Consider the following 15,419-nt stretch of genomic DNA (forward strand, 5'->3'; position numbering starts at 1 on the left):
AAAACATCTTTAGGGGACATCCTTAGTGGTACAGTGGTTAAGAATCTGCGTGCCAATGCAGGGAACATGGGTTCCATCCCTGGTCAAGGAAGATTACATGTGCCATGCAGCGACTGAGCCCATGTGTCACCACCACTGAGCGTGCATTCTGAAGCCCGTAAGCTGAAACTACTGAGCCCGCATGCCGTCACTACCAGAGCCTGCATGCCCTAGAGCCGGTGGCACCAAGAGAAGTCACTGCAGCGAGAAGTCAACGCACTACAACGAGGAGCCTCCACGTGCTACAACCAGAGAAAGTCTAAAAAGCCATGAAGAACCAGCGCAGCCTAAATAAACAAATAAATTAATTAAAAAAAAAATCTTTGGCATTTTGATAGTGATTATATCGAGCCTTAGATTACTTGGGGAAGTACTGACATTTTAACAATGTCATATCTTCCAATTCATGAACATGGAATGAATGTGTTTCCATTTATGTCTTCTTTAATTTCTTTAACCTATGTTTTATAGTTTTCATTGCACAAGTTTTTCACCTCTTCTGTTAATTCCTAAGTGTCTGACTCTTCTTGTTACTATTGTAAATGGGACTGTTTTCATAATTTCCTTTTCAATTGTTTACTGTTCGTGTATAGAAATAAAGCCAACTTTTGTGTTGACTTTGTAGCCTGCTACTTTGCTAAATTCATTTATTAGTTCTAATAGCTTCTTTTGTGTAGAATATTTAGGGTTTTCTCCATATAAGAAAAGCTATGACAAACCTAGACAGCGTATTTTTAAAAAGATATTACTTTTCTGACAAAGGTCCATCTAGTCAAAGCTATGGTTTTTCCAGGCGTCATGTACAGATGTGAGAGTTGGACCATAAAGAAGGCTGAGCACAGAAGAATTGATGCTTCTGAACTGTGGTGTTGGAGAAGACTCTTGAGATCCCCTTGGACTGCAAGAAGATCAAACCAGTCAATCCTAAAGGAAATCAATCCTGAATATTCATTGGAAGGACTGATACTGATGCTGAAATTCCAATACTTTGGCCACCTGATGTGACGAGCTGACTCATTGGAAAAGAACCTGATGCTGGGAAAGATAGAAAGCAGGAGGATAAGAGGATTACAGAGGGTGAGATGGTTGGATGGCATCATGGACTCAATGGAGATGAGTTTGAGTAAGCTCTGGGAGTTGGTGAAGGACAGGGAAACATGGTGTGCTGCAGTCCGTGGGGTTGCAAAGAGCCAGAGACAACTGAGTGACTGAACAACAACCATATAAGATCATATCATCTGCAAACAGGTAATTTTAACCCTTTCTTTTCAGTTTGAATGCCTTTTATTTATTTTTCTTGTAATAAGTTGAACAGAGGTGAAAGCAGACATCCTTGCTTCATTTCTGAGCACAGTGGAAAAGCTTTCATCTTTTGCCACTGAATACGATGTTCACGGTGCAGGTTTCACATACGACTTGTATTAAGTGGAAGTAGTTTCCTGCTATTCCTAGTTTGTTGAGTGCTTTTTTTTTTTTTTATCATAAGAGGAAGTTAAGTTTTGTCAAATGCTTCTTCTGCATCAATTGAGAAGATCATGTGGATTTTTTTCCCTTCATCCTGTTAATGTGATATATTACAATGATTGAGTTTTATCTGTTAAATCATGCTTGCCTTCCAGGAATAAATCCTGCTTGGTGTCTTGTTATATAATCCTTTTAATACGCTGCCAAATTCTGTTTGCTAATACTGTGCTAAGGATTTTGACATCAATGTTCATCAGGTATACTGGTTTCTTGTAGTTTTCTTACAGTGTCTTTGGCTCTGATATCAGGGCAATACTGGCCTCATGGAATGAGTTGGGAAGCATTCCCTCTTCAATTTGGGGGAAAAATTTTAGAAGGATTGGCATTAGTTCTTCCTTTAATGTTTGGTAGAATTCATCATTGAAATGTTATAATTTTCCATGTGTTACCTTTATGGAGACCTTTATTCTCCCTGTGAGTTTGTGGTTCTGTCTACTGTCCTTTCATTTTATTTTGCAGGACTCCCTTCAACGCTCTGTTCATTTTTCTTCAATCTTTTTCTTTTTGTTCTTCAAACTCAGTAATTTCCATTGTCCTGTCTTTGAGTTCATGGATTTTCTTCTGTCTGCTGAAATCTGTAGTGGAAATATTTTATGCTTATTTCATTTAAGTGTTAGGTGGCATGAAGATATGACGATGTGAAACTGTGGAGGTGATCATCCGTGGCTGAATTTCCAGAAACACCTATTCAGATCCTACATGCTTCTGAGCCTCTGCTGCCCACTCAGCTGGAACCATATGTTCTCCTTTGATAAATGCAGGCTCATTTTCACCTTGGTCTCAATAACAAAATGAGACTTCAGGCAAGGGGCGCTGCTTAGGCTCCACCTGAGCCATGAAAGCTTCAGAATGGAGTCTTCCTCACTGCTAGCCAAGATTTGAGGTTTCTGGTTGGTGCCTGGGTACCATCTCTGGTACTGCTACCTTCAGTGGTTCGTAGCCCCTTCCCTGACTCCTCCAGCCACCAGACCAGAGGCCCAGCTGCCAGCTGCTAGCCTCCTAGAACACCTGCTGGCCTGTGCACTCATTTCTGGCTTGCCCCTGCTTGGTTATGATCCCAAAGTATGACAACCAGGAACAACTGTTGACAGACTTCTCTGAGTCCTCTGCCTGAAAAGCTGGGCTATGCTCCAGAAATAGCTGTTGTCCACTCAGAGAGTAGGTGCAACTCCCTTTCATGTCTGTGTGACCCTAGAATGTCAAAGAGGGCCAGCTGGGAAGGTGTGACAGCATGAGTATGTGGAACAGGTAGCAGAGGTCCCAAACCCAAAGTGACTTAAAACCACAATCACTCTACAATATGTTCTTTAAAAAAAATTTTTTTTTTAATTTGGCTGTGGGATCTTTTCAGTTAGTTCAGTTCAGTCGCTCAGTTGTGTCCGACTCTTTGTGACCCCATGGACTGCAGCATGCCAGGCTTCCCTGTCCATCACCAACTCCTGAAGCCTGCTAAAACTCATGTTCACTGAGTCAGTCATGTCATCCAACTATCTTATCCTCTGTCGTTCCCTTCTCCTCCTGCCTTCAATCTTTCCCAGCATCAGTATTTTTTTTCATTGAGTCAGTTCTTCACATCAGGTAGCTCAAGAATTGGAGCTTCAGCATCAGTCCTTCCAATGAATATTCAGCACTGATTTCCTTCAGGATTGACTGGTTGGATCTCCTTGCAGTCCAAGGGACTCAAGAGTCTTCTCCAACACTGCAGTTCAAAAGCATCAATTCTTCACGCTCAGCTTTCTTTATGGTTCAACTCTCACATCCATACAGGATGACTGGAAAAACCATAATTTGACTAGATGGATCTTTGTCGGCAAAGTAATGTCTCTGCTTTTTAATATGCTATCTAGATTGGTCATAGCTTTTCTTCCAAGGAGCAAGGTTCTTTTAATTTCATGGCTGCAGTCACCATCTGCAGTGACTCTGGAGTCCAAGAAAATAAAGTCTCCCATTGTTTCCATTGTTTCCCCATCTATTAGCCATGAAGTGATGTGACTAGATGCCATGATCTTGGTTTTCTGAATGTTGACTTTAAAGCCAGCTTGTTCACTCTCCTCTTTGACCTTTATCAAGAGGCTCCTCAGTTCCTCTTCACTTTCTGCCATAAGGGTGGTGTCCCCTGTGTATGAGGTCATTGATATTTATCCTGGTAATCTTGACTCCAGCTTGTGCTTCATCCAGCCCATCATTTCCCATGACGTACTCTACATACAGAAGGAAATGGCAACCCACTCCAGTACTCTTGCCTGGAAAATTCCACGGACTTAGGAGCCTGGTAGGCTATAGTCCATGGGGTCGCAAAGAGTTGGACATGACTGAGAACTTTACTTTACTCTACATACAAGATAAACGAGCAAGGTGACAATATACAACCTTGACATACTCCTTTCCCAAATTGGAACCAGTCCATTGTTCCATGTCCAGTTCTAACTGTTGCTTCTTGACCTGCATAGAGATTTCTCAGGAGGCAGGGAAGGTGGTCTGGTATCCCCATCCCTTTAAGTTAAATTTTCCACAGTTTGTTGTGATCTACACAGTCAAAGGCGTAGTCAATGAAGAAGTAGGTGTTTTTTCTGGAACTCTCTTGCTTTTTTATGATCCAACGGATGTTGGCAATATGACCTCTGGTTCTTCTCCCTTTTCTAAATCCAATTTGAACATCTGGAAGTTCTTCGTTCACATACTATTGAAGCCTCGCTTGGAGGATTTTGGGCATTACTTTGCTAGCGTGTGAGATGAGTGCAATTACGCAGCAGTCTGAACATTCTTTGGCATTACCCTTCTTTGGGATTGGAATGAAAATTGACCTTTTCCAGTCCTGTGGCCACTGCTGAATTTTCCAAATTTGCTGGCATATTGAGTGCAGCACTTTCACAGCATCATCTTTTAGGAACTGAAATAGCTCATCTGGAATTCCATCACCTCCACTAGCTTTGTTCATAGTGATGCTTCCTAAGGGACACTTGACTTTGCATTCCAGGATGTCTGGCTCTAGGTGAGTGATCACACCATCATAGTTATCTAGGTCATGAAGATCTTTCTTGTAGAGTTTTTCCGTGCATTCTTGCCACCTTTTCTTAATTATCTTCTGCTTCTGTTAGGTCCATACCATTTCTGTCCTTTATTGTGCCCTTCTTTGCATGAAATATTCCCTTGGTACCTCTAATTTTCTTGAAGAGATCTCGAGTCTTTCCCATTCTATTGTTTTCCTCTATTTCTTTTCATGGATCACTGAGGAAGGCTTTCTTATCTCTCCTTGCTATTCTTTGGAACTCTGTGTTCAGACAGGTATAGCTTTCCTTTTCTCTTTTGCCTTTTACTTCTCTTCTTTTCTCAGCTATTTGTAAGTCCTCCTCAGACAACCATTTTGCCTTTTTGCATTTATTTTTCTTGGGGACGGTCTTGATCACTGCCTCTTGTACTATGTCATGAACCTCTGTTCATAATTCTTCAGGCATTCTATCAGATCTAATCTCTTGAATCTATTTGTCACTTCCACTGTATAATCGTAAGGGATTTAATTTAGGTCATATCTAATGGCCTAGTGGTTTCCCCTACTTTCTTCAATATAAGTCTGAATTTTCCAATAAGGAGTTCATGATCTGAGCCATAGTCAGCTCCTGGTCTTGTTTTTGCTGACTGTATGGAGCTTCTCCATCTTTGGCTGCAAAGAACATAATCAGTCTGATTTTGGTATTGACCATCTGGTGACGTCCATGTGTAGAGTCGTCTCTTGTGTTGTTGGAAGAGGGTGTTTGCTATGACCAGTGCATTCTCTCAGCAAAACACTGTTAGCCTTTGCCCTGCTTCATTTGGTACTCCAAGGCCAAACTTGCCTGTTACTCCAGGTATCTCTTGACTTCCTACTTTTGCATTACAGTCCCCTATGATGAAAACGACATCTTTTTTTAGTGTTAGTTCTAGAAGGTCTTATAGGTCTTCATAGAACTGTTCAACTTCAGCTTCTTCAGCATTAGTAGGATCTTTTCCTTGCACCATATGAACTCTTATTTGCGGAGTGTGGGATCTAGTTCCCTGATTAGGGATTGAACCCAGGCCTCCTGCACTGGGAGCATGGAGTCTTAGCTACTGGACCACCAGCTATATGTTCCTTAAGACAGAGCACTTTAGAGTGAACATGGGTATAATTAATAGTTACGTCAGGACAACAACATAAACTGGGACTTCAGTGGATAAACTAGGACACGTGGTTACTTATAAACTATTAGGGAAGGTTAACCACCCATCCTAGCACTCACGTGTGAGAATAATTTCTGAACAACGTCAGGAACCTATAAGAAAGGCAGCATTGTTGAACATACATCCTAGTGAGAGTGATGCAATGTCATAGGGTGATCACATCCTCAGGTGGCAGAGGAAAACAGCCACGTCGACAAAGAGATCAACAGACATATGGAACTTTTGTTTTGGAACAACCTTACTCAAGGCATCACCCTTGAACTGAAGTCATTAGGGAGAAAAATCATGAATTCAGTAAGTGTCCTGAGGAGACTTTGTTTCCCCTCAAAGTAACTGCACTGATGGAGGGCCAGCTCGGGAGGAGATACGATAAACCAGGGGAATAAGTGGGATGCTGGAAGTGATGCTCAGAGGGGAAGAAAACGCATCAACAGGGGGAACAAGAAGCCGAGGATGTCAGCTCCAGCAGGGAAGTGTTCGTCTTAGAATCCACACGTGCAGCCCTGGCATTCAGAAGAGTGACTGACAACTAGCGATTGTTCAAAAAACATCTGTTCACTGACGGAAAAGTGAGAGGATTGGCTTGATATGAAGAGTGAGGCCTGGAGGAAGGCAAAACTCGTGTCCATCCGAGGTAGGCTCAGGAAAAAAACCCAAGCTTCTCAACTTCCAGCCTGACCTCCAGGGTCCGTGGGAATCACTAGACAGTCTTTGAGCTTCCCAACCTTCCATGCGTTCCTCCCCTACCCCACCACTCTGCCATCACAGCCTGGGGGCCCTGGGAGATCCAAAGGGAGCAAAGTTCCTTCCCCGCCCTCTCCAGCCCCAGTTTACTCCTCCTCTAAGCTCTGGTTGCGTGGTCAGTGAGACACGCTATAGTCTCACCTGCCACCAGTTCTTTCCTTCAAGCTTTTCCTTCTCCTCTGTCTTCTTCAATAGAATAGCAGCAGCCTCCATGTCTGTTTTCTGCCCACATAAACTGGCCCAGCTAGGGACACATGCTAAGGTCTGGTATCCAAACACCTCTGTTCAGGCACTGGTTCCCCTACCTTCTGGGTGAGTACACAGGTAAGTCTCCGGGCAGAGGTGTGAGTGTGGGGTAGCGCAGTAGGTGGAAGATGTGGGTTTGGTGGGGTGCTGCCCCAGGTAACAGGAAGCACATTAACAGAAGTGGAGGGCTTGTAAATGTCCAACAATGAGACTGCAGGGTGGAGGGGCTGGGTTGAGATATGTCACCTGGTGTGGCACACAATCTGTTAACAGCCGCTGGGTCTCCAGCCAGGGCAGCTACCTATCCTTCCTATCAGAAAACCGAACCATCTCATCAGCCCCACAGGAAATCTTCTATCCGCCTCCCCACCCCACCCCCACCACCAAAGATATGGGGGTGGGGATCACCGTTACCTGTTTTCTTCTTGAATTCCCTTCCGGTTGAGAGGGAAAAGCTCAGACAGCCAGAAGAGGCATCATAGACAAGCTGGTAAGGCGAGTTCACACCCATGGCTGGGATACTCGTAAAGGAATCTGGAGTGGGACAGACAGGGATGTTGCTTTCAGTTTTTAATTTTAATTTTTTAACCAAGAGCACAATAATGAGCTTTCTGTCCTAGTCATATGGTAGGCCAATATTCTAAAGTGCCCTCTTGTTACAAAACCACCTAATTCTGGAAGAAAAAGATTTTTACTGCTGGAGAAGGCTCAGAGTGATTAAGAGAAATCTTTCAAAGTATCCTCTACAGTGTCCCCCCTGCCTGGCCCCCAGTATCTCTCAAGAATGAAATGGTATCAGAGCAGGGAAGAGAAGGCAGGCACAAAAGGTGATGTTACTCTAAGGATAAATGCAGATATAGCTGCTATACTAGGTCAAGAGACTAAACATGGGACTAGCTAGAAGAAAATTTAGAGTTCTCTCTTCCCCTTCTCCAAGTCACAGAAATCAGATGTTTCTACAACAACAGATCAGTCTCTTGCAGAATCACACTGTCATGTACAAAATCACTTGATAGCAGACCACTTAAGAATTAAACTTTAGCACCCCTTTACTTGTGGAAAATCTTGGTCATTCTTTCACAAACTTCATCAAATCATTTGCTTATTCTTCCCCCAAGTACAGTCATTTCACATGTTGGGCATGAAACTGTCAGGAAATGTCAAGCAATTCATCACAGCTCATTCAAATTCATAAAGAAAATGGCAAACACGACCTTCTAAATAGACAAAACCTGTACCCAGAGACTGCACATTGAATGATACTAACCAAAGACAATCACCTTCACTGGTAACCCAAAGCCGGAAATTAGGACCACATGAAAAGAACTAATAATAGCCAATGCTGAGAAAGATGGAATAAAACCAGTCAGTCCAAGAAAAAAAAACAAAACAAAACCAGTCAGTCCTACTGGTGCAGAGAAAATTCATCAAGAAAGCAATATTTAACAACAACTATATACATCCTGAGACCTTCTGCCCAGTAATCCTCTCTCCTGGGAGAGTAATCTTAATAACCAACACAACAGTGATAAGAACCAATATGCATGAAGTTGCGTATCACAATGCATATTATACTAACAGCAAGAAACCTGGAAGCCTGCGCCTTCTGTTAATTATGGAGCATGAACGTCAGAAGAACTCTACACTCACTCAGAGTGACCACTGTAAAGGCACAGTCATGTTGGACTACACTGTGTCTGTTAAGGAAAGGAAACTAAAAACAGAAAAACTATAGTATTCTTAGGAAAATATATATACATACACAAAGACACACACAGAGAGAAGAACCACAAAGGTAACTGCAAAAGTAAAAAAATAGCTATTGTATAAAAGTGGCAAGACTATCTGTTTTCTTTTTGCTGTTTTATTTCATAACATGGCCATCAACTAAAAATCAAGGAGCAGTCCAGTTTTCTTTCCTGATATGTCAGGACTAGACAGGAGAAGAGACAGGAAGTAATTTCATTACTAAGGAAATGCTGCCTTAGCAGTGGGTATACTCTAGTTACAGCACTCAAGGAATACCACTCCAGACTCAGTCACAACTTGGGTCTACCTCAGCCATTAGACGGCCCAGAAAAGCAAAATTCACACAAAACAAATCAATAGGCATTTGAATCTTCTTTTTAAAGCACTCCTAGGATGAATGCTTTCCCAAAAGAAACAGACTGCTCCCTCATTTATATTTTGTCACTCAGCGTTTCTTTTCAAACTCTAGGTTTATTTGAAGGAGCATCAGGAATAGAGGTGCCAACAAGTGAGAGGGATTTCCTGGGGGAGCGTGATGCAGGGGAGGCTTGCTCAGCGCTCCTCGGATGCAGACAGACAAGCATCACCAACTGGCTCTCTGCAAAGTCTCCTCCAGCAGGTTCACCACAAGCCGGGAGGGAAGCCACTGCATCACCGGTGAAAGCCTGTGACCCTGAGAGGTGCTTAAACACCCTGGGAGGTGGAGCGCTAAAGGGATGACTGCTTCACTTTCAGGGTCGGGGAACACAACGTTCAGGCAGGAGAGCCCAGCTCGCAGGCTTGAGGGTGGGTGGCTGGGCCAGGCTAACTGTTCCCTCCCAAGGACTCGCCTACCCGCGTGACAGACCATCAGGCAGCTGTCTCCCGAATGAAGCGGAGTTGCAATGGAGTGGGGCGCCAAGCCCCATGTGGAGTGCAGCGTGCAGAACTCCACGTCTGCTGGCAACCTTCTGCATAAACAGGGCATAATCAGAGGGCCTGTGTCATCAGAGCAGAGCTGACCCTGAACACAACGGGCAGAGTGCATTCTCTTAAAACAGAAAGAAACCCATGTGTGTGCACACTCAGTTGTGTCTGACCCTTTGTGGCCCCATGAACTGTAGCCCGCCAGGCTTCTCTGTCCATGGAATTTCCCAGGCAAGAACACTGGAGTGGCTTTTCATTTCCTCCTCCAGGGAATCTTTCCCACCCAGGGATCAAACCCACATCTCTTGTGTCTCTTGCAGTGGCAGGTGGATTCTTTACCACTGTGCCCCCTGGGAAGCTACTTCATGGTAAACAGTTGGGGTATGCTTGATCGGGACTTTACCTTAGGAAAGGAAACCAAAGTTTATCAAAATAACCTTCTCTAGCTCATATTTACCATAAGTCCACTGATATTGTAAGCACATGCCTAATTCTTATAAGAAATAAAAACAACTGTCGGTTTTTTCAGATGGTGTGATTTTTTTTTTTTAAATGGTTATATGACAGCAATAAAACATGAGTCCCTTCACATCTGCCTTTTGCGAAAAGGTCCAAATTTGTTTGTATTGTCAACCCTTTGATATCCAAGTCATCCTTTCTCCATGGAGCGGTCGCCCAGGTCAACTCTCCTGCCCTTGGCAGTAACTAATTTTGCCTCTCTGCATCACTCACGGGTGGCTTCACGTGGACAACCAGCAGCTCTCTAACATCATTCTCACTGAGTTCATGAAATCCCACATTTCCCCCCAAGCCTTGCAATTTTACTGTGTAATTTATTTGCCCTGTGTGTTCATGTATTATCATCAGATGTTTAGCCGCTGACCATCAAGGGAAGCCTGACAGTCAGTCAGAGGACAGGGAGAAATGCTAAAAAGGGGATGGATTTTATAGGTTAGGGCAAATGGTTATGGGTTATAAATCTATTATGCTTCCCCATCAAGGTTCCTAACAGCGACAACTTTCAGGCATTTGAAATGAATACCTCTATATCCACCAAGCTTAAGAGACACAACAGTACAGATGTGACTAAACTGCTGTCTCTTAAATCATAGCTGTTCCCCTTCCTGCTAGCAGAGACCATGTCCTCTAGCTCTGTGTCTCTTATTTCAGGCCCTCTGATTATTCCCACTCAGCTTTGGTCCTTATACTTTGTATAATGTGCTCAAGAGCAGTATGCTATAATTTTCTTATTTTACACTTTATTTAAATGGCATTATACCAAACGTATCCTTTTATAACTTTTTTTTTTTTTGCTTAGCACCATTTTTTGTTCATCTGTATTGATATGTGTCCTTCAGTGCTTGATTCATTTTCACTTCTCATCCATTTTTTTTTCCCATCCCAAACAATTCTGCAATAAACATCCTGATATGACTTCTTATAACATGTATGTGAGTTTCTCTAGGGCAGTGCAATTCTCAAGTGTGGCCTGGTGAATACACCATGACCAGGTGAATACAGTAAATGAGAATAAACATTTAGAAGTCTATGTACCAATCTGATGTTCCTGTGACAATATCATGTTTGGAAATGGGGTGCTCCACAAGGGACTGCAAATTTTACAAAGTGGTCCTTCACCGCAGAGAGTTTAAGAAGTACAGCTCTAGGGAATGACTCAGCAGAGAAACTGCTGGGCGGTAAGATGTTTCAGCACTCCCCCCTCGCAGACACCACCACCCTGTTCTCCACGGGAACTGCACCAACATGCACACTCACCTGCAGCATGTGAGAATCCCCGCTGCTTCGCATCCACCTCAACTCTTGGAAACGTCAAACGTTTAGGCTGGGGACTTGACCTTTCCACTGCACTCTTGTTGGTATTGTCTGACCTTTCACCTAAGAGCTGAGACTCAGGTACCCACCTTTCCCCATCTGGCCGGCACTGCCACAGTTTCTCCCGATGGTGCCAAGCAGGAAGTCAAAAGCCATCTCTTTGGCATTGAGGTGCAGGAGCTGGCTGGCCTCCACGAAGCGCTTTGTAATGTCCAGGGGGTTGGCACCTACTAAGAAAGTCATCAAAGGCAACTACTCACTTTTCTCCAGCATGGGGAAAGTGCTTCTAGAAAAGGACTTCCCTAAGTGGCCCTGGAAGTAAGAGGGGGTGAAGATCTATTCCCAGGGTGAGGAGGCGTGAGGGCGCTCCTAGCGAGAGGCCTTGAGCTCTGACGATCTCTAGGTGGCCCCTAGCTCTCTGCCCCCCTCCCCTCTCTCTCCCCACCCACAGGCTGGGGACTGATGCTTTTGTTGCTGTTGTTCAGTTGCTCAGTTGTGTCTGACTCTTTGCCGCCCCGTGGACTGCAGCACGTCAGGCTTCCCTGTCCTTCACTGTCTCCCAGAGTTTGCTCAAACTCATGTCCATTGAGTTGGTGATGCTATCTAAGCTGATGCTACTGGTATTTAAAATAACAGCACCCAGAAGGTTTCACCAGTGATGAGTCCCAGGTCCCCGATAGTGGGATGAGAGACCCTTATCGTGGACAGACCCCGGTTCTCACGACTCTCCTGGTTCTGGCTACCAACCAACCCTCCCAATTCGCCCCCTCCTCCTGGGTGCTGCCTCTGTCTACCACTGCATCATTTTCACAAACTGGGCCCTTCAATACCTCGGACCTCACGCTGTGTTCACTGTCAACCTCTCAACCTGGGCTTGGCAAAGCTGGAGGGATGGGAGGACAAAGTGGGGAACAGAGGGGGAGGGAGATGGATGATTCCTGGGGGTGGTCTCAGGAAGGAGTTGAGTTGCAAAGCAGACCCTCGGCTGCCACCTCTCCATGGCACGTCCTTGTAGACCTGTCTGGGGAGAGTATGGTGGACACACACACCCAGGCCAGACCCTCCGGGCCCAGAAAAACGAGCCACGCTTCACAGAGCCAGCCTTGACCAACTTACCAGACACAGACTCCAGCATGGCCCTCATCTTCAGGCTGAGGAGCTCGGTCAGCAGGTGGATGGACTGCCGCTGGAACCTGTGCAGGGTCTCCTGGTTGGACTGCTTGCGGTGGCCGTGAGTGGGAGAGTGCGTGAATCTGGCCGGCCCGCCGGAAGCGGGCAGCATCGGCAGCGGGAGCGCTGGTGGGGGCAGCTTCTTCTGGATGGGGGCCTGCACAGGAGCTGATTCCATAAGCACCACGGGCGGGGCGCCAATGCTGATTTCCAGGCCCAAGATGTCGGAGGGGGTAGGGACCATGGGGTCGGTGATCAGCTCCTCCCAGGTGAACTCAAAGATGTTTCTGATGCCCTTGGGTACGGAAATGCCTGCGTTCCGGCAGCCAACGAGCAGCCTGGAGACGTGGGCCAGCAGCTTGGGGGCCGTGGCGGTGTACTGCAGGTACAGTTCTCGGTTACTCTTGAGGTCGTTCATGGTACTAGAGCACGCATACTGCTAGGTGATGCTGTCCATTCTAGACAAGAGGGACCTTCAGCTGTAAGCAGCCAGACAGCCTGAGGGCTGAATGGGAGCCTATGTTCTCACCTAAGGTCAGGTCTCGGGAGAGATGGACGTGCTGAAACGGCCCTTACAGGTCATTGAGCCGGTGCATCCTATGTGGGAGGGTAGATGTATCACTGGTCACTCTCCCTGGCAAAGGGATGCCACCCGCACCCTGCTTCCCTTCCCGGGGACATGTCAGAGACCAACTTAGTGAGTCACAAGGGGAGGAGCCTGGGGATAAGCAAATTCCCCACATGGCCCCTGGGCTGCAGGAAGGGAAAGGAAGGGGAAGAGAAAAGGTTCCATGGCACCTCTAGGAGTCAGAGATCTGAGGATGGAAGTTCTTCTTCTGGTCTCTCAATAAAAACCTGCAAAAATAAAAAAGATGTTTCATTGGTCCCTGCTGAGGGAAAGTGATGTGGAAACTTCCAGCTGCAAGGCAAGGATGGACCTGGATTCAACCTATATCTCCAAGGGCAGAGGGGAGAGAGCAAGGAGGATGAGTTTTTTAATCCAATAACCAGTATCACTTACCACATCTCATCAAATCTAGAATTTCAGGCAACTCCCACTACTGAGCCTTCTCATCATCAGTTCTACAACCGGGCACCCTGACAAGCGCTCCCCACGTCCACGCCCTCGTCTCCTGCCAGACAAATGTCACCCTTTCACTCCTCACTCTGTATCCTCGGGAGCCAGCCTGTTTGCCATTCCAGAACCGCGCCCCTGGTGCAAACCCTGTGTTTACAGTACGCTGCCCTGGTGTGATAAGGCTATTATCACTCCGGTTTCACCAATGGAGGAATTGGAGGCTTATGGAGACGGAGCTCTCGGTCGGGAGTTGTCTGTCTGCAGACTCTTGGCAGGGAGACCTTTCCAAACATGACTCCCCCACAGCCTTCCAGCTGCCTGCCCATCCGTCAGCAAGAAAATCTCCAAAGAACAAGGGTGCCATAGAGCAAACCCTTCTGACATTCTGCTGGTCTGCAGATAAAGTGGCTTTCTACATCTATTTGCTGACCCTCTGGCAGCTCCATTCCTCAGCTTTGGAGACTCAGAAAAATAGGTTCGTTTTTGAACTGATAAGTCTATAGAACAAAGAGACCACTCAGAATCGTGGTCATCTGGGCAACCAGCCAGAGGGATCTGACCCTAGCAGGCAGGGCAGATCTGTTTTAAAGCCAAGACTCAAATGAAGAGAAGACGAATACAATCCGTGAAATGTTCACTGGTTTGAGGAACCCCATCCTACCCCCTACCAGTTCCTTTCTTGTGACATTAATTTGGAAGACATGCCTTACAAACAGATAAACTCTGGCTTTTAAAAGTTTTATTGAGATACAATTCACATACCATACATTTCACTCTTTTCATAGTGTACAATGGTTTTTAGTATAGGCGCAGTTGTGCAACAATCACCACTAATTTTAGAACGTTTTCATCACCCCCAAAAGAAACCCATTAGCACTCACTCCATTCCTCCTCCCCCCAGGCAACCACCAATCTGCTGTCTGTGTCTACATATCTGCCTGTTCCGGACATTTCACACGGATGGAATCACATACTCTGCGGCCTTTTGTTAACTTGCTCCTTTCATTTACAGTCACGTTTCTGAGGTTCGTCCATGTTATGGAAGTGTCAGTCCTTCACTCATATATCTCATTATATGGAGAGGCCACAATTTGTTGATTCATTCAGCTTGACGACACTTTGGTTGTTCCCACTTCTGGCTGTGACGAACAGTGCTCCTGTGAACATTCACAGGACTTGAACATCCACACAAGTTGTTGTGCGGATGGAGGCTTTCACTCTCTTGGGTTGGGAGCCAGGAATGGAACTGCTGGGTCATACGGTAACTCAACGTTTAACATTTTCAGGAACTATCAGGCTGCTTTCCAAAGTGGCTGCACCATTCTACAGTTCTTTTTGCAAAACCAGTAATGTATGAGGGTTTCAATTTCTCCATGTCCTTGTCAACGCTTGTCACCATATTGTTTTGATTCCACTGACATCCTAGAGGGTATAAAGTGCTATCTTATTGTCGTTTTCATTTGTACTTCCCTAGTGACTAAGGATGCTGAGCATCTTTTTGTGAGTTTATCGGCTACTTTTGTATCTTCTTTGGGGAAAAGCCTTTTCAGATTAAAATTTTTTTTTTTTAAAGAAATGTCATTTTAAATTAAACGCACAAATAACTTCCATTTGTTACCATATATTTTTTCTCTCTTCAGAATTCAGCTGGAGGGGACCACGTGACTCCGTTCTGGCCTGTGAAAGGCACGTGGAGCTGCTGGGTAGGGCTCCTGCTGACATCATGGCGCCCCCACACCAACGCTTACCCTCCTGCCTCCAAACGTGTGTCACGTGAGGGAATGAACCCCTGATCTCTTTAAGCCCCTTTACTCGGATCTCTATTCCTGCAGCCAAATGTGATTCCTGCCAGCCAGCCAGTTGCGCGGGGACAGCATCACTCCCTCCTGCCCACATATCTTATTTTCACTGTCACTTGTTCATCTTTCCATCA

At 45.4% G+C, this 15,419-nt stretch overlaps 1 protein-coding gene across 5 annotated transcripts in view; it reads right to left on the reverse strand.

Moving 5' to 3' along the window:
* C24H3orf20 (chromosome 24 C3orf20 homolog) overlaps positions 1–13,850 on the reverse strand; it is a 51,556-nt gene extending 37,706 nt beyond the window's left edge. For 2 of the 5 annotated variants that reach the window (XM_043886700.1, XM_043886701.1), the window contains exons 1-4: positions 13,430–13,846; positions 12,355–13,263; positions 11,328–11,468; positions 7,165–7,284 (exon numbers count right to left, since the gene is read on the reverse strand). In XM_043886700.1, the coding sequence (XP_043742635.1) occupies positions 7,165–7,284; positions 11,328–11,468; positions 12,355–12,826 (733 nt within the window). In that variant the 5' untranslated portion in view covers positions 12,827–13,263; positions 13,430–13,846. Of the gene's footprint in view, positions 1–7,164; positions 7,285–11,327; positions 11,469–12,354; positions 13,264–13,429 lie in introns of all 5 variants that reach the window. The other 3 variants (XM_043886698.1, XM_043886699.1, XM_043886697.1) reach the window with 3 other exon arrangements.
* Between the last annotated feature and the right edge of the window lie 1,569 nt (positions 13,851–15,419).

Source organism: Cervus elaphus, chromosome 24, assembly GCF_910594005.1.
Source record: "Cervus elaphus chromosome 24, mCerEla1.1, whole genome shotgun sequence".
NCBI lineage: Eukaryota > Metazoa > Chordata > Mammalia > Artiodactyla > Cervidae > Cervus > Cervus elaphus.